Here is an 18,087-nt window from a genome sequence, read left to right as displayed (position 1 = left end):
GCAATTGGGGACACCCAGCAAGTAAAGAAAGTACCGAGAACCTTTCTACATCTTATAGGCATCACATATTGTGCACTTCAGCTGTCCCATCTCTCACACTAAACTTTGCAGATCTTAAAACTCACAAAATTAAATCCCCTCAATCTCATTTTTGTTCATTTAGACCTTGCTGTGCATAAACTGGCTGAAACATTTGCAAACATTGCAACAGTGACTACGTTTTTAACAACTTGATTTGTGTAAAGTTTTGGGACGCCTGTTGCTATCAAAGACGATTGGTAAATGTAAGTCTTTCTCTTCTGAAAGGGTCACTTGCTTATTTTTGCATTGCACCTCCTTTGAGATAAAGGCCCAACATGCCATTAGATTACTTGCAGACATTTTGTTCTTGCGTACCTGTTCTTCGTGACTTTTATACATAGAAACCTACATTGCTCTGCTCTTCCCAAGTTGTTAATCTCATAATTATGAAAATATTTTGACATAGTCTGGAACTGATGACCTTGCATTTTCTCAAATTTAAATCTTATGTGTACACTAAATTTTTTCTTGTCCTTTTTATGTCCATGTTAGACCATAAGACATAGGAGCAGAAATTAGGCCATTCAGCCCATTGTGCCTGCTCCACCATTTAATCATGGCTGATAAGTTTCTCAACTCCATTCTCCTGCTTTCTCCCTGTAACCCTTGATCCCCTTGATATTCAAGAACCTATCTATCTCCATCTAAAATATACTCAGTGACCTGGCCTCCACAGCCTTCTGTGGCAATGAATTCCAATGATTCACCCTCTCTGGCTGAAGAAATTTCTCCTTTTCTCTATACTAAAAGATTTTCCGTTTACTCTAAGGCTATGCACTCAGGTCCTAGTCTGTCCTACCAATGGAAACATCTTCCCAACGTCTACTCTGTCCAGGCCATTCAGTATTCTGTATGTTTCAATTAGATCCCCTCCCACCCATCAAAACTGCATTGAGTATAAAACCAGACTCTTCAAATGTTCTTGGCTATTCACACTATCTGTGCCCCTCACAATTTTATAAGGTCACCCCTCGGCCTCTTAGGCTCCAGGGAAAAAAAGTCCCAGCCTATTCAGCCTCTTCTTATAAGTCAAACCCTACAGTCCTGGTCCTTCATAAATCTTTTTTGCATCCTTTCCAATTTAGTACCATCTTTCCTATAGCAGGGATTTTTCTGATTTTATTTCAGAAACTTACTATTTTATTATTTTCTCTTGGAAGTCTTCATGCCATCTTTTACCAGTCATTTTGGGTGAGAAAGTGATGTCATGGTAATCTCATTGGACTAGTTGTCCAGAGGCCCATTTTAGTGCTGTATAGGCATTCACATCCCACAAGTATGCTGGTAAAATATATAGTAAATGCAAATAATAAACCTGGAAGTAAGAACTAACCTAAAAGTTACCACAAAACCATTGTTGATAAGCATAAAAAAGTGTCTGGTTCACTGGTATCATTTAAGGTAGGTAATCTACCAACATTGGTCTGTCTTATATTTATTTCCAGACCCACAACAGTGTAGTTGACTGTAAGTGCTCTCTGAAATAGCTTGGAAAAGCAGTTCAGTTCAGAGGAAATCAGGAACTGACAATAAATTCTGGCCTTACTGGTGAAATCTATATCACATGAAAGACGAAAACTTAAAATCTCTTTCTTCTGACTATTCTGCCACTGGAAGCAATTTCAATAAATGTACTGTTTCAAAATTGTGTTCATCATTTTGGACAATCTTTAAAAAATCCTGTTCACATTTTTAGTGTGCAAGTAAAGCCCAGTTTCTCCTGTCTCTCCACAGAACTGAAGTCCTTATTATCCCATTGCCAATCCAGTATGTCTCTTTAGCACCTTCTGTAAGGCATTGACATCCTTCCTAAAGTGTTGTGTTCAGAACTGAATAATACTCCAGTTGAGGTCTTAGAAGCGTTCTTTAAGTGTTTTTGTTCAGAATCCTAGCTTTTGCACTTGTGGCCTCCATTAATAAGGACAATGACGCCATATGTTTTTAAACAGCCTTCCTTTGTTTTGCCACCATGAAAGATTTTTCCATGCTTCCCTGTTCCTGTCCTTCTTCTAATTTTGTCTCATTTACTTTAAATTAATTTTTCTTGTGCTTCCCACCAGTGTGCATTACTTAACACATTACTGTCAAATTTCATCTGTTCTGTGTTTGTTCATTTTTTATATCAAAGAGAACAATGTTCCCTGGTGATTTCTGGAGAATACTACTGTATGCTTCCCTCTGACCTTGGAAGAGTAAGAATTCACCACTGCTCTTTGCTTTAATTCTCTTAGCAAGGTTTGCATCCAGAATTCCTCAGTCCATTCTGATTGACCTCTATTTTATTTTATTTAAAAGTCTAACATTGGGGTATTTTGTCGTTCTCCTTATGAAAGTCCATATATGTAACATCATCCACACTACCTCCCCAGTCACATTCTCGGTGTAAATGTGTGCAGAAACATTCCAAACCTTCCCATCTGCTTACAGACCTCAATCCATCACTGCTTCAATTTCCTGCCTTTCTGACAGGCAAAACAATATCTGCCTTGCTGACAGAGAAATCAGAGAGGCCTGTCTTCCATGTCAGATGAGGGTCTGTATTTGCATTAATTTGGAGACACTACAAGATGGAAAAAATGGGCCAAGTGGCTATCCCAAGATGGGCTATCCCATCTGTATCTCTGACTCGCTGACTCCCATCTCTCACTGTGTTCCACACCACACCCCCCCACCCCCCCCCAACCAACAAAAAAAATTTACCTTCTTGCCAGTGTGAGTCTTCCTGACTTCACAGCCTGGATCTTTGTTCATGATCTCCAGCTGCCAATGGCTGCTGATCTCTGAGGACCAGCAACTTTAGACAGGGCAGGATGTTACTGGTGAGACAACTGATAGGTCTAAGAAGCCTATTCGTCAGGACTTACCTGTCAAATTGGTGCCTGATCCAGTGGCCCTACTTGCATTTGGGAGTAGAGAATGGTTACCAGTTGAAGGCACCCACCCCCGCACCTAGTACGTTTACATAAAATAACAGCCACAATGGCTCTTGTGTGGTGATAGTGCCCTATCTCTGACTCAGGAAACCTGGATTCAAGTCCTACCTGTTCCAGAAATAGGTAGTAGTATTTTTGAGCAGGTTGATTAAAAAGCATACAAATAATAACCATTTGCTCTTCCTATTTCTTCAATTCCTTTTCTCAAATTTCCTATGAGCTTTGGAATTCAGCTTGATTCTGTACTATACTATGTAACATAATTCTTTGCAGAATTTTATTTGATGTTCCAAAACGTACAGATGCATGCGCAATGTGGATTATTATCTGATGCTGGAATGGAAAATTTAGTGTTTAGGCCATAATGTTATACGAATAATCAGATGCATTAAATCTTTGCTGAGGGTCTAGCTTTATTTTCTCTTTTCAATGGCTAGATGTAATTTGCAGATATTAACAATGAAAACAAACCTGTATGTCTCCTTATTTGAATGAATGTAAAATTATATTTGGGTGAAACTGAACCACAAAGAATTGTAATTACAGAAATTCAAGGCAGATGTTCCCTCATTCATGAATAATGTTGGTATTCAAGGGGGTCTGTAGAAGTAGGCAACAATATTGAGACATTTAAGTTCTTTGTGGAAAAGTATTTGAAAACATATTGCTTACCTTTTGGAAAATTGTTGGAATAAGTGACTGCAATATCTTTAAAATTCATCTGAGAGATAGTTTTATAGTTTTCTTAAACTAACCTAGACAAATGGAGGCAATAAATTTGGAAAATAACCATTGAGATTTGCAGCCATCTTTCAGGATACGCGTGTATACAGGTACTCTTGTTTCCACTTTCAACATGAGAGGCTACTCGTAAATTAAGTTATAAACAACAAATGCCAGACATCTGTTGGAGGCCCTTCAACCTTGAAGAGAGGGATAAAAGGCTACTGTTTCTGATGAAGAGCATGCACTATCTAATGGGTGGCACAGTTGCTCAATGATTAGCACTGCTGCCTCACAGCACCAGGGACCTGGGTTTGATTCCACTCTCAGGTGACTGTCTGTGTGGAATTTGCACATCCTCTCTGTGTTTATGGGCTTCCTCCCATACACCAAAGATATGCAGGTTAGATTGGTTACGGGAAATGTCAGGTTATGAGATGGGTCTGGATGGGGTGCTCTTTAGAGGGGCAGTGTGGACATGATGGGCCAAATAGCCTGCTTCCAAACTGCAGGGATTCTATCACCATCTGGCCTCTTACTTATTAGTCAACCATTTTCCTATCTTTCCAAGTTCAATGTAATAGAGGGAGAGCTCTATAGAGGTAAGGGTGGAATACTTTTCAGCAAGCAATATCTAACATGTGCTATCCCATGATATTACCTATGGGAGGGTGATTAAGAATCTGATGAATGGCTGTGATGTTTAATTGTAAATTTGTTCTGCCCCTTTACTCCTAATAGGTGCATCCAATAAATTGTAGCTGCTGAAACCTACCAACAATCAGTCAGCATAGAGTTGTTGCTGATTTTAAATGTCACTGTCTCAGTTCTAACTGTTTTTTGTTCTGATAGTTTTTGTTGGAACAGTATGTGATATCTGAAGTATGATGAATGTCAACTGGATGTAAAATTTTACCATTCTGCTGATCAGTGCATTTTGGGATTGCATGCAGGCAGTATTAGAATATGCATTGAGTACGGACGAGACAATGTTCTGGAGCAGCGTGTCGTTGGAGAAGAGCAAACAGATGTGTTCAGGATCCATTTTAGAGATATGAATTCTAACTTTATTTTTGTCTTGCATTGTAAATTGCTGTATCCCACATTTATTATGTAAAACTTGCATACTGTAATTACTGTGACAATGCTGGCATTGCAGCACCTCCACTGAAGGGGCAGGGAGTGGGTTGTAGAAAGTGCAGTTAATGCCTAACCAGTTTTTATATAACCAGTTTTCATTATAAATGTTAACATCAAAATTATAATGGAAACTAGAATGACAGGAAATGTGCACAGATGTTAGATGCCTCCTATTTTAGGAATGGAAATGGCTTGCAGAGCAATGATCAGACAATTATACAGTCACCTCGACTGTTAGTTGATTGTCACTTATATTTTTAAACAAACAACATTTAATAATAACAGCATGGGCAGATACCCAATTTGAAACTATCTTGGCTTCTTGGAAACCACCCACAAGAAGATGGAGTTTTCTGCCTGACTTTCACTCTTTGCCCAACACGACACAATTCATCTCTTTAATGTCCCTTATTGTTTGCGAGTGGTTGATGAGGATCTCAGCAAGTTAGAGAAACTGCAAAGTGTAGAGAATTTTTTCCTTCACTCTACTGGGTTATGTTTGTTTTATTTTTATATCACTTCCATGGAGCACATTGAAAACAACACGATAAATAATTTGGTATCAATCTGCGCAGGGCAAGAAGGCCCCAGCTTTGAATCTTACTCAGTGTTGAATAAGTTGACATTTGGTGGCTGGCCACCCTACTCCAGAGAAGGAGAGGAAAATATCAGCCTGGCTTCACCTGTTTGATTTAACCCTTTGCCAAAAAATATAATTGCAAAAACATTGGAAGCAGGCGGATCAAGTATTGTGTCAGTGCATTTTGTTGATACTGAATGGTATATGCGCAAGATCTGAACAAATCAACAGAAAGCTGTCGCATAAAACTAATTATATAAAAAAAGTTATTTTTATAGATGGATATCTTTCATAAGAGAAACCTCTGCGAGCATGTTTAAGGGAAAAAAATAAATCTGCAAACTGAAACAGAAACCTATCTTGGGAGGTCAACCAATTGCAGAATCTGAAACAAAACCAGAAATTGCTGGAGAAACTCAACAGGTCTGGCAGCATCTGTGGAGAGGGAAACAGAGTTAATGCTTTGAGCCTGCTTCAGTTCTGACGTTTCTCCAGCAACTTCTGTACTTTGTATCTTTCGAGGAACTTAGGGCAAGGCTTTTGGGTGGACTTCTGAACTCGATCGGCAGGTTGAAATGTCAGTCAGAACCCTGGGCTGTGGTCAATGATTAGCCTTTTAGCCAGGCAGCCAATTAATGGCTCAAGAGTGGGCTTGTTATCTTATTAAGGATGGCAGGCCAGCCCTCAAAGTTAGAGGGACCATGACTGATAACAAGGCCACGTAAAAGTAGTGTGGCAGCTGGGGGGTGGGGTCTTAACAAGGCAGCCTTCAGCTACTGAGGCAAAGTGACCTACGTAGAGTGCTAAATCAGCCCAATCTCTCTCCCACCCACTTCCCTCCCCATCCCCTTTCCCACTGCACAGTTAAACAGACGTCCACTGCTCATAGGGATGTGGAAATTGACCCAGAAAAATCCTAGCTGATCTTTAAAAACCTAATTGATTAGACACTGTATGTGGGCAGATAGCATTGTCACTCCTTCATCGTTCCCATTAGTCCCCTCAAGCCCCACAAAAATGAGATGCAACCAAGGAATCGGCACTCAGGCTTGTGGTGCTCTTTTTATTTTTGCTTCCTGGACTCAGCACAACCTAAAACTCAAGCCTTTTCTCTCTTGTTATGTGCCACATCAAAGATTTAACGTCAATTAACTTGATGGTCTAGCAAATGTCACATGATATAAACACAGCGATTTTCCCCAGATACTTTAACATGCTGTAGAAAAATTTCATTACATCATGTTTTAAAGCTTGATAGTGATAATTAATTTCATGAAAGTATTCACTGAGAGCTTTGATTTCTAACAGCTTCTTCATTCTGGCTTTCTCCTAGAACATGGACAAAGTGATCCTGCCTTCGGTCACTCTAATTGTTGGCTGTGGAGTTTCCTCGTTGACTCTCCTACTGCTAATCATTATTTATGTATCTGTCTGGAGGTAATGATATGGCATTTTGTTTTATTAATGAAACTGAATCGCACCTTATTTTCATGAGATTATATTGTGGTTGGCAAAGTCTGACATAATTCACAGCTTTTGATCCAATGAGGATGGCCTTGACTGAAGAGGTCATTATGAAGAATATAAATCCATTACCGTGATAAAAATGTCTTAAGGATTTTTTCCAAGACACATGTCTTTTTTGACCTCTTGATCCAGAGATTCATGTTAGTAAAAAGAACATACTGAGGCAATATGAAATAAAATTGTAAAGTTGTTACAAGGACAGAGAGGTGTGGTTAATATGTGCATAAATCATTGAAGGTCATGAGCATGATTAATAAAACAATACAGCATCCTAGGCTTTATAGATATAGATATCAAGTACTAAATCAAGATATTATGTTAAACTTGCATTAAACACTGATTCAGCCTCAGCTGAAGTGTTGTGTCTATTTCTGGGCACAGCCCTTGAGGAAGGATGTGTAGTCATCAGAGAGGGTGCAGAAAAGATTCATGAGAATGATTGCAGGGATGAGGAACTTCAGTTACAGAGACAGATTGGAGAAATTGGACTCATTTTTCTTGGAGGTGATTGAGAAGAAATTTCGGAGAGATATTCAAAATTATGAGGGATTGGGACGAAGAAGGTAGCAAAAACTTTTCCATTGGTGGAAGAATTGAGAACAAGAGAGCCCAGGTTTAAGGTAATTGACAAAAGGACCAGTTAAGAAGAATTTATCAATGCAGTGAGTGGTTGTGATATGGAATGCACTGTCTGAGAAGCCAGGGTGAAGCGAGGCATTCAGAGGGGATTGAATTAGTCTCTGAACAGGAAAACATCATGCACAGTTAAAGGGAAAAGGTAGGGAACTAGGATTCATTGAATTGCTTCTTTAAATGAATGGGTATAACAAACAAAATGGCCACTTTGTTTTCTGTACACATTATGTGATTCTGAGCTGTAACAATGAACAAATAACTTGCTCTCAGCCCTAGTCAATACCACCATTAAAGTGAAAAATCACACACCAGGTTATAGTCCAACAGGTTTAATTGGAAGCACACTAGCTTTTGGAGCGACGCTCCTTCATCAGGTGACACTATCACTTGATGAAGGAGCGTCGCTCCGAAAGCAACTGTGCTTCCAATTAAACTTGTTGGACTATAACCTGGTGTTGTGATTTTTAACTTTGTACACCCCAGTCCAACACCGGCATCTCCAAATCATGACCATTAAAGTGGGGGTTGGTTAGTTCAGTTGGCTGGTTGGTTGGTTTACAATGCAGAGTGATGCCACCAGCACAAGTTCAAATCTTATACAAGCTGAGGTCACCATGAAGGTTCTGCCTTCTCAGTTTTGTTCCTTGTTTAAGATGTGGTAAGCCCCCAGGTTGAACTCAGCACCAGTCGTCTGTCTCTCTAATGAGAAGCAGAACAGTAGTGACTTTCTGTGCTCATCATTGTGTATCCACAAGTCTTCACCATCTAATTTTTCCTCCTCCTCTGGTTAAAAAATGTGGTATCCAATAGACACATTACTCCTGAGATTCACATATCCAATTTGCTTTTGTACCTCCTTCAAAATTTGCTACCTGTTTTATTAAAATATTTATTTCCCCTCTCTCCACTAGTTATTAAAATGAACAGGCTGTGGAAGATTATCCTTTACAACTAGGAATATTGCTGAAATTGATTCCAGGCTTATAGTATGTGTGGGTCTCCACTGCTTGCTGGCAGTAAAAGTCTCCTGTTGAATTAATTTAACCAATTAAAGTTCAGTTGATTCCAGATGTGCATTTGCAGGAGAAATCTAAATTGGCAGTCTCACTCAAAGGTTCAAGGATGGTTCTGAAATAAGACATTTTGTAAATAAAATGACAGTGAGGCTAAAGGTCGTGTCAGCTTCATTCTACATCTTGCCAATGTTGTGTCTAATCTGAATCAATTTAATAATGAAGTTGGATGTCTAATGTGGAAAGATGTTTCATTATTTTATGGCTAGCACAAATAAATCTCATAGAGATTGGACATAGAGAAATAAATGACAAACAGAGTGAACAGACTAAACTAAACTTTGAGAGCAAATTTTATTGAGCGAAGTCTTTCTAAAACACAAGTAGAATTTTGATCCTATCTTTTTAGATTTGGGACAGGAGCTCTCTGGATTGCTCACTTCTGGTACAATGTTGTGAGGAAAATGACTCAGGAAATTTGTTATGTGCAAAGTTGTCCAAACATTTCGTAGTTTTGAATTAATTTACATAGGTAGATTTCTTCCTAAATTTTAGCCACGTTGATTAATATCTATGTCTTGGTGTCATCAGTTGCAATTTTTAGAACAGCAAAATGTTTCAATAGACTTAGTGACTTTCAGGGTCCAAAGAATCTCATTATGGGGTTCAAACAGCAAATGCTTCGTATATTGGTAGCGACCTGTACAACAAAGCAAAATCTGCTACTAATATTAATATTTTAAAGATAAACTTGGTCTTGCAAATAATTTGTCATTTGCAAGTGAAATCAGCACCAGGAGAGATAAAATGATTTGTGATCACTCACTTGATCAGTGGTATGACTTAAAGCTGGAATTTTCCATTTTTAGGGAGGGCTGTCCATAAATTAGCACCTGGGTGGCTGAATATACAGCCAATGAGAGTATCATGGAATGATTTAGGCAGAGGTGTCGAAGTATGCAGTCAGATGTGGTCAGTTTTGCAAAGGTGCCTTTATTATGGAGAGTGTCAAGGGATGAATCAAATTTGGAAATAACTTTGTTCAGCTTGAGACGATGGCTGGGGTAGGAGAACATGGTTGTGTGGTTTAGGTGGGTTGTAGGGGGTTAGCAAAGACACTTAATTTGCTCTTCCCACCATTTTAATTGGAGTAAATACAACTCCTCTGGCTGGATGCCAGGAAAGCATTCTCATATTCATTAAGAATAATTTTGGGAATCTCGCCCAATCGAAGTTCTCGGTTCTGCAGTCCTGTTACGTCAAGTTTTGAATGATGGTAGCCAATTAAACACAGAGTTTATATTCCACAGGCTTTAGGTATACTCCACGAAAATCCATATCAAAGATGGAGGGGCCAGAAAATTAGTGCAAAAAACAAAGCTGAAGTATTGTCAGCGGTCTTCAGATTGAAGTGCCAAATAGATGTTCAATCTCCATCTTCTCCCCTTAGTGTTACAGATGCCTGGCTTCAACCAATTTAATTCATTCCAATTAATGTCAAGAAATCTCAGAAGCACTGGCTACCCCAAAGCCTAATGAGCCTGACAATATTCCATCAATAACGCCGAAGAGTTGCGCTCCAGAACTAGCTGAGGGTCAAGCACAGTTACAGCACTGGGATCTGTCCAGCGATATATCCAATTGCCCAGATATGTCATGTCCACCAACAGCAGGACCAATTGAATGTGGAAATTTGTCACACCATCCATGTACTCTCAATCATCAGCAGTGGTGGAAGGTGGCATTGACAGTGCCATCAAGCTCCTGATCTCATTGCAGCCTTATTCCAAAAATTGACAAAAGAGGTTAAATGAGTGTGACTGCACTTGATATCAACACAGAATTTCACCACTGGTCACAGATCTCTAGTCAGAAAGAAACATCCTTCCAGTGTTACTGTCTGTCTTTTATGACTAAACTGTATCCATCTTGTCACGTCATATAACTTCACCTTTTACATCAGCTTGCCATGAGGCACTTTGTCAAAGGTCTTGCTATAGTGCATGTTGACAACACCTACCAACTTGCCCTCTTCAGTCATCTCTGTCACTTCTTCAAAAAAACTCAATCAGGTTTTTGAGACCGTCCCTACACAAAGCCATTCTGTCCACTGCTAATATGTTCATATTTTTCCAAATGTCAGTCAATCCTATCCCGAAGAAACTTCTCCAATAACCTCCCTACCACTGACATAAGGCTCACTGGCCTGTAATTTTCTAGATGATCCCTTTTGCCCTTTTTAAACAAAGGAACAACATTGGCTATTCTCCAGTTCTCTCGGGCTTCTCCTGTGAATAAACAGGACACAAAGATTTCATACAAGGCACCAGCAATTTCCTCCTCTTTCTCCCTTAGCGTTCTGGATGGATTCCTTCAGGCCCTGGAGGCTTATCTATCTTAATACTTTTCAAAGCACCTAACACTGTCTCCTGTTTTCTATTGATATGCCATAGAAGATCAATACACCCCCTCCAAGACTCACCATCCACCATGTCCTTCTTCTTTGTGAATACTGATGCAGAGTTTTGCTAAGAACATCATCCACTTCCTCTAGCTCTATGCATAAATTTCCTCATTTTTCCTTGAATGAACCAACCCTTTCCCTCATTACCATTTATTCCTTATATATGTGTAAAATGCCCTCTTCAGTCCTTTTAATCCTGTTTGACAAAAACACTTCATGCCCCTAATTACAAAATGTCTCTAAAATGGTAATTGTATAACTTGATGGACTGATGCCTGGTTGATGGAGACAAGGCAGAGATAGCTCAACAAGTGAAGTCATGGGTAGTCAATGAGGATGGGGATTGGGAGATTCCAACTCAGATTGGTATTGATTTTAATGCACAAAGGTCAAGTTTACATTGATCCAGGCAGGAGATGTGGGAGTAAGATTATCAGTATCAAGTATTAGACCAGAAAGGCAGAAAATTGGTTTGGAAATAGAAAATAACACTGGCTGTAGAAAGGCTGATAATCTGCTGAATGAGTATGTGCCCTTGAGCTCTTAAATTAGAACAATGGTTTCAGTTACAGGTTTTGCAGAAGAGGAGGCAGTGTATCGACAGAATTATATTATGGGAAGTGGTGTGAGTTACAAAGTGGTGTTGGCTATGATTGATCTATAATTCAATGTCATAAGCAAGTTCCAGTACAACAAATCCTTTTTTGCCTTTAAATAAGCATGTCAATATATGTTGGCATAGTTTTTATCTATGTATCATCTGGACCTCTGACCAACTGTAAGATAGGACCTTGTGCCTTTCTCGTCTGTGTATTTAAAACATGTTGTGAATATGTAAATTTGAATGTTGAATAGTAAAATACAAGTTCTTAATAAAGTACTTGTAAAATATTCCTGTTATTTTAATAAAAGATAAGAATTTTGCTTCTGTCAAGGCGAAAGTACAAAACGTTACCACTTCAACACATTTATATCTTTGTGCATCAATGAATACTAAACTGCTCATTGATTGAAAACCTGATCCCTATTTATAAAAGCTGAGTGTCAATTACCCTGTTCCAAAGATTAGAAATCCTTGACTCTTAGTGTTTGCTTTCTAAATCAGTAGTAGTTGATATTTATTCTGTATAATCAACAAATCAATCATTTATTTGGAAGTCATATCCATCCTGATTGAAACCAATATAGAGTTGGATTGATAAGTATATTTATTTTAAACTGAACTTCACTCAAAGTGAATAGGTCACTTGCAGTCTGTATTTTGCTTTTTGTGTGTTGATTAAGATTCTACAATTTGTAAGTCATTACTTTTGATGCTTGTGTGATTCAGAACCTTGGAGAGAGACATAAAGAAAAGAAAGCAAATCACACTTCAGAACTATCTCTGGTCAAATCCCACTTATGCTGACAAACTTTGAAAGATTCTCCTTTAATGCCAATTTCTAGCTCTTCATCTTTTTTATTTAGGTCTTCTTGTCAAGTGTATGTTGTCTCACAGTGAACAAATATCTATCTAACTTTCAGTGGATCAACTGTTTTCAGTAAACCTCTTGTGTAGAATTACCACTTCAATATTTGATAAACTGACTCCCGTATCTGTTCCTCCACAAGTACCAGTATAATGTAACTGAAGTAATCTTAATAACCTTGTTTTGTATTTCCTTGGCTTCCCAGTCTAAAGGACAATATTCTTCATTTTCAGTCACCAAACATGTGAAGGACGATTGGCATGAGATGCATCACAAAAATAATAATTTTGCACAATTTTGTAATTTAGATTTGAAACTTGTTTTTTTTAATATATTTAACTTTTCCAATATTTTATTTGTCCTGAAAATTCTAAATTTTAAGACACTTCAATGTGGCTCTTAGTTTCAGTTTCCCTGGTTGAAATGATGACCAATTTAACTGAATAATCAAACTTCACAACTGTTCTCTTTCTCCTGTTATTGTGATATCATCTTTCCATAATGACCTTTACTGATTAACTAAGAGTAATATTTGGTAAATAGGATTACTAATTCAAAGATTCTAGTTCTCTTCTGCTTACTGTAAACCAATGTCTTTAAAAGTTTAAAAGTATGACTTTGAATTTTAAATTCCATTTTAATCTTGCTAATAATACATTTCTTAATTTACACAATGTGATCCCATAGAAAATCATAGGCATTCTATGAAGATGCCTGAAAACTTCCCCTTTTGATACCAAAACATTGTGGGTTATGTCTTAGTTGAACGCAGCCTATTCTCAGATCTTAAGCCAAAAAAATTTTACATTTTTCAAGGTATGATTCAAGTCAAAACAGATTTTGTTTAGTTTCCATGGTTTCCTTTCTGTATGTCTTGTCTCCCAAGGCAGTTTCTGAAACACTTCTGTGATAGGAAAATAGCTTTTATGTCAGTTGGCCTACACTGTCATCAAAGTATAGCCAAAAGCGCTGAAAAGGTTTATTTTTCTCATTGTGGGAGAGTCCACTTTAACATCTGCATTATCCTGTCTCCTCATTTAGACTTCTGAATTCCACCTACAAGGATATGTTTTGTAGAAATCCATCTCAGCAACAAGGCTAGCTATCTTTGAAATGTTAGTTCCAATTTCTATTTTTTTCTTTACCTCCCTTGCATAGTTTATCCTTTAGTTTATTGTCACCACCAAAATGTCACAGTCCTGAGGATTTCTATTTCTTGTTCTATTTCTAGACAGTTCTGTGGCCCTTGCTTGATTGCATAATTCATTTGAACTGAAGCTTCTACTTGCACTTTGATGTCTCTTGGGTTTACAATCTATAATGGTCCAAGAGATCAATTGATTAGCATCGTACCCTCCAAATGTTTGGACCAAATTCTTTGCACCATGCTAGTGCGGCTATCCTCTTACAGTTTGGTCAATTTGCTCAGATTTTATGCAGCATTTCATGAGTCATTGCTTGAGTTGTTTCATAGAGTCAATTACTGCAGCTGTTTTGTATCTAATAATCACTCGTTTTAGTGACCTTAATGTGTATTCACCAAACTAGAAACCAGTTGAACTTTTGTATTCCTTGATCTTAGTTTCATCTTCATATAGGAATGAATCTAGATAACATCTTAACCAATATATACTGCACACAGTCAAATTGCAGCTCCTATCTAACACTGCAAAGTTATCTTAACCCATGACTAACACAATAGTTACTGGACTGAAGCTTTTTGTGATAAATACACAGTTCCTTAAAATTAACTATTATCTTGACTGGCTTTCAAATTTTCTCTGGCATGTGTGACTTCACCAACCCTGCTCTGTTTTGGGTAGCTCTTTGCACAAAGATATTCTGACTCACATCTGTTAGCTTCTGAAAGCCGAACTGAGATTCATTTGTTGTTGTTGCTCCACTTCTGTCATCCGCAGTGGCACACCAATAATATTTTATCCTTCTCATTCCTTTTTGTAGCTTTTTTTTTTGTAGTGGTGCTTGCACCCAGCTTCTGGAGAATCTAGAAATGCCTCAATCATAGAATCCCCATCCTTTGTTCCATTTGTGCTATCAAAACTGGCATAAATTACTGCTTCCTTCGGAATTTATCCAAGGCAGTAGACATCTGCTCTAAAAGTGTGTCTTTTTCTGAGAACTGAACCCCAGAAGATGAAGGACCTCTCCATAATGCAACACCTTAGCAAAATTGAGTAATCTAAATGCGAACACTGCACAGAGAATCTCTGAATTGAATTTATACAATCCTTTACATACTACATGAAAATTTATGATATATTCCTCCATAGACTATCAACTTAATTCTGATGTCTATTAACATCTGATCATATTTCATGAACATCCAGTAAATCATTTCGCTGGTACATTTTATTCAGAATATCCAGTAAAATAGGCATATCTACTCACTACTCAACTGATGGGCTTCGAGTTCACAAGATACTTGGCTTCTGATTTTACTTTGTTAGGAAGCGACAATAGCATTACTTCTTTTGGTAAGGTGGTTGTTCAACTGGGATCATTTTCAGATTCAAAAAGCATTTGTGGGGAGATTGTACCCTGACAATCTATATTTGTGTTCAGCCATTCTTCTTTAAAGATAGCCTGATTGAATTCTGTTTTAGAAAAATAAATCTTTATTTCCACCCTTTAGAACATTAAATTCATTAGAGCCAATTGGTGAAACTGGAATTTAGAAGTCAACTTTTACTTCATTTAACATTAACATTTTAAGTGAGACATTCCAAAAATATAGCTCCCAACTCTACAACTTCCTATCAGGGTCAATAATTGTTTTCGTCTGTGTAAGCACATAATTATTTAATGAGTGACTTGTTCCTCTCCCCCTCATTCATTGACACTCAACTGTAATGTATGCAATTAACAAAGTAATGTTTTACTTTTGTAATTTTTGTAATTTTTGTCTGTCATATACATTGCAGGTACATTCGGTCAGAACGGTCGGTAATTTTAATAAACTTCTGCCTGTCAATCATTTCATCAAATGCTCTTATCCTGATAGGACAAACTCAGACAAGAAATAAAGTAAGTGTTTTTTTTACTATATAGACTACATGGTATTTAGCAGATCTATATTTAGATGTTTTAACCTTTATTTGTTCTTTCTAAAGAGATTCAAGACAAGGTGACAGCAGTTTGGAAACTGAAATCTAAATGCATAATTGTCATTATGTCCTCTTAATTATGACTAAGAGCCTTGGGTAATTAGGTTAGAGGTTCAATCCTCATTGAAGAGACTTCAACACAATCTGGACTAACATTTCAATGGCGTACTAAGCACTGTGTTGTTAGTATGATATGTTTTGGATGAGTTGCTAAACCGAGGCTTTGTCTTCCTACTCAGGAGATACTATTTGAAGGAGAGCAGGTGTTTTGCAATATTTATTCATCAAACAACAGCTAAAGATGTTGTCATTTCTTCAGTTACTGTTAAGAAAGTTGGCTTCCACATTTCCTGTATTCTAGTAGTGAGCACACTGGTTGTGAAGCATTTTTATATTTTCCCTGGGTCATGAAAGCCCTTATAAAAATGCAAGTCCTTTTTTTAGCTTGCCTTTGAAAAAAGGGTTAGCATTCTGAAAACCCCTTTGTATTCAAGGGCCCGATAATTCAAGGATAGCTGAAGACAAGAGACATGTTGTTGAGCTTTTTCCATTTTGCATTGTTCAGGACAGATGCAAGATGCAGTTCTGGTCCCGTTCCTTCCAGAAGGATTTTATCAAACTTGAAAGGGTTCAGAAAAGATTTACAAGGATGTTGCAGGGTTGGAGGATTTGAGCTATAGAGAGATGCTGAATAGCCTGGGCCTGTTTTCCATGGAGCATCGGAGGCTGAGGGATGATCTTATACAGGTTTATAAAATTATGAAGGGGCATAGATAGGATAAATAGACAAAGTCTTTTCCCTGGGTTGGGTGAGTCCAGAACTAGGGGACATAGGTTTAGAGTGAGAGGGCAAAGATATAAAAGGAACATAAGGGGCAACTTTTTCACGCGGAGAATTATACGTGTATGGAATGAGTAAGTGATGGAGGCGAGTACAATTGCAGCATTTAAAAGGCATCTGGATGGGTATTTGAATAGGGAGAGTTTAGAGGGATATGGGATGGAAATGTGTTGCTGGAAAAGCGCAGCAGGTCAGGCAGCATCTAGGGAACAGGAGAATCGACGTTTCGGGCATTAGCCCTTCTTCAGGAATCAGGACAGTTTGTCCAGCAGGCTAAGATAAAAGATAGGGAGGAGGGACTTGGGGGAGGGGCGTCAGAAATGTGATAGGTGGAAAGAGGTCAAGGTGAGGGTGATAGGTCAGACTGGGGTGGGGGCGGAGAGGTCGGGAAGAAGATTGCAGGTTAGGAAGGCGGTGCTGAATTCAGCACCGCCTTCCTAACCTGCAATCTTCTTCCCGACCTCTCCGCCCCCACCCCAGTCTGACCTATCACCCTCACCTTGACCTCTTTCCACCTATCACATTTCTGACGCCCCTCTCCCAAGTCCCCCCTCCCTATCTTTTATCTTAGCCTGCTGGACAAACTGTCCTCATTCCTGAAGAAGGGCTAATGCCCGAAACGTCGATTCTCCTGTTCCCTAGATGCTGCCTGACCTGCTGCGCTTTTCCAGCAACACATTTCCATCTCTGATCTCCAGCATCTGCAGACCTCACTTTCTCCTTAGAGAGATATGGGCCAAATGCTGGCAAATGGGACTAGATTAGGTTAGGATATCTGGTCAGCGTGATGGGTTGAACCGAAGGCTCTGTTTCCATGCTGTACTTCTTTTTGCGACTCTATGACTCGCAAAACTCCAAATTTCAAAGGGAACAACAATTTATACTCCATTAAAAAAAATAGAAATGCTTAATGGTTGAAAAGTCAACTCTGATTTGTCCAGGCATTGCCATGGCGAAGACTGCTGCCCAAGCCTCGCCCCAATGATTTTGTTTAGTACCCTGTCAGTTTTTTTATATGATCTGTATGGCAAGACCTTGACTTATCAGTGCACCACTATTTTGTCATCCAGTATAAATTGTTGACTCTTTTGAAATTTGGTACTCTTGCATTTTTCCTGATGAATCAAGTCAAAAACTTCAACAGTGCTGCTTTTTCTTTCATTAAACCTGAAAATGCTTTTTTGGCCCTCAAGCATTTTACATGCACAGAATTACTTCTGAATATTGCAATAACTGTTGACATTGACATTTGTTGAACACATTTAACTTTGTAGCAAGGCTTAACAGCAGTTGGATAAATCAACATCGGCTATCTTTATGTAGCTTGTGGGAAAAGCTCTTTTCTTCGGTTAGTGCCACTGAGTCTGTCAATTGTGCCTGAATTAGCTAAACATGGTTATGTTTGATGTCTGTCTCAAAGGACAGTGTATTTGACACCATGGCAACGATGTATCAGCCATTTTAAGTGCTCTGCTCTTGAATTACCTTTCTCTTGGTCCAGGTTAGCTGAGCCACAGTAATGTCATTGGCTATCTTTATTATTTAATTTAAACTT

At 38.4% G+C, this 18,087-nt stretch overlaps 1 protein-coding gene across 14 annotated transcripts in view; it reads left to right on the top strand.

Moving 5' to 3' along the window:
• Nucleotides 1-18,087, top strand: part of adgrb1a (adhesion G protein-coupled receptor B1a) — a 568,355-nt gene that overhangs the window by 403,499 nt on the left and 146,769 nt on the right. For all 14 annotated transcript variants that reach the window (XM_043687847.2, XM_043687845.2, XM_043687842.2 and 11 more), the window contains 2 exons: nucleotides 6,791-6,894; nucleotides 15,509-15,611. In XM_043687847.2, the coding sequence (XP_043543782.1) occupies nucleotides 6,791-6,894; nucleotides 15,509-15,611 (207 nt within the window). The remainder of the gene's footprint in view (nucleotides 1-6,790; nucleotides 6,895-15,508; nucleotides 15,612-18,087) is intronic.

The sequence above is a fragment of the Chiloscyllium plagiosum genome, unplaced genomic scaffold, assembly GCF_037043375.1.
Source record: "Chiloscyllium plagiosum isolate Xiang-an unplaced genomic scaffold, Cpla_swu_hap1 HiC_scaffold_4, whole genome shotgun sequence".
NCBI classification, from domain to species: domain Eukaryota; kingdom Metazoa; phylum Chordata; class Chondrichthyes; order Orectolobiformes; family Hemiscylliidae; genus Chiloscyllium; species Chiloscyllium plagiosum.
The sequence above is the reverse complement of the archived record's forward strand: the minus strand, read 5'-3'. Positions and strand labels throughout refer to the sequence as shown.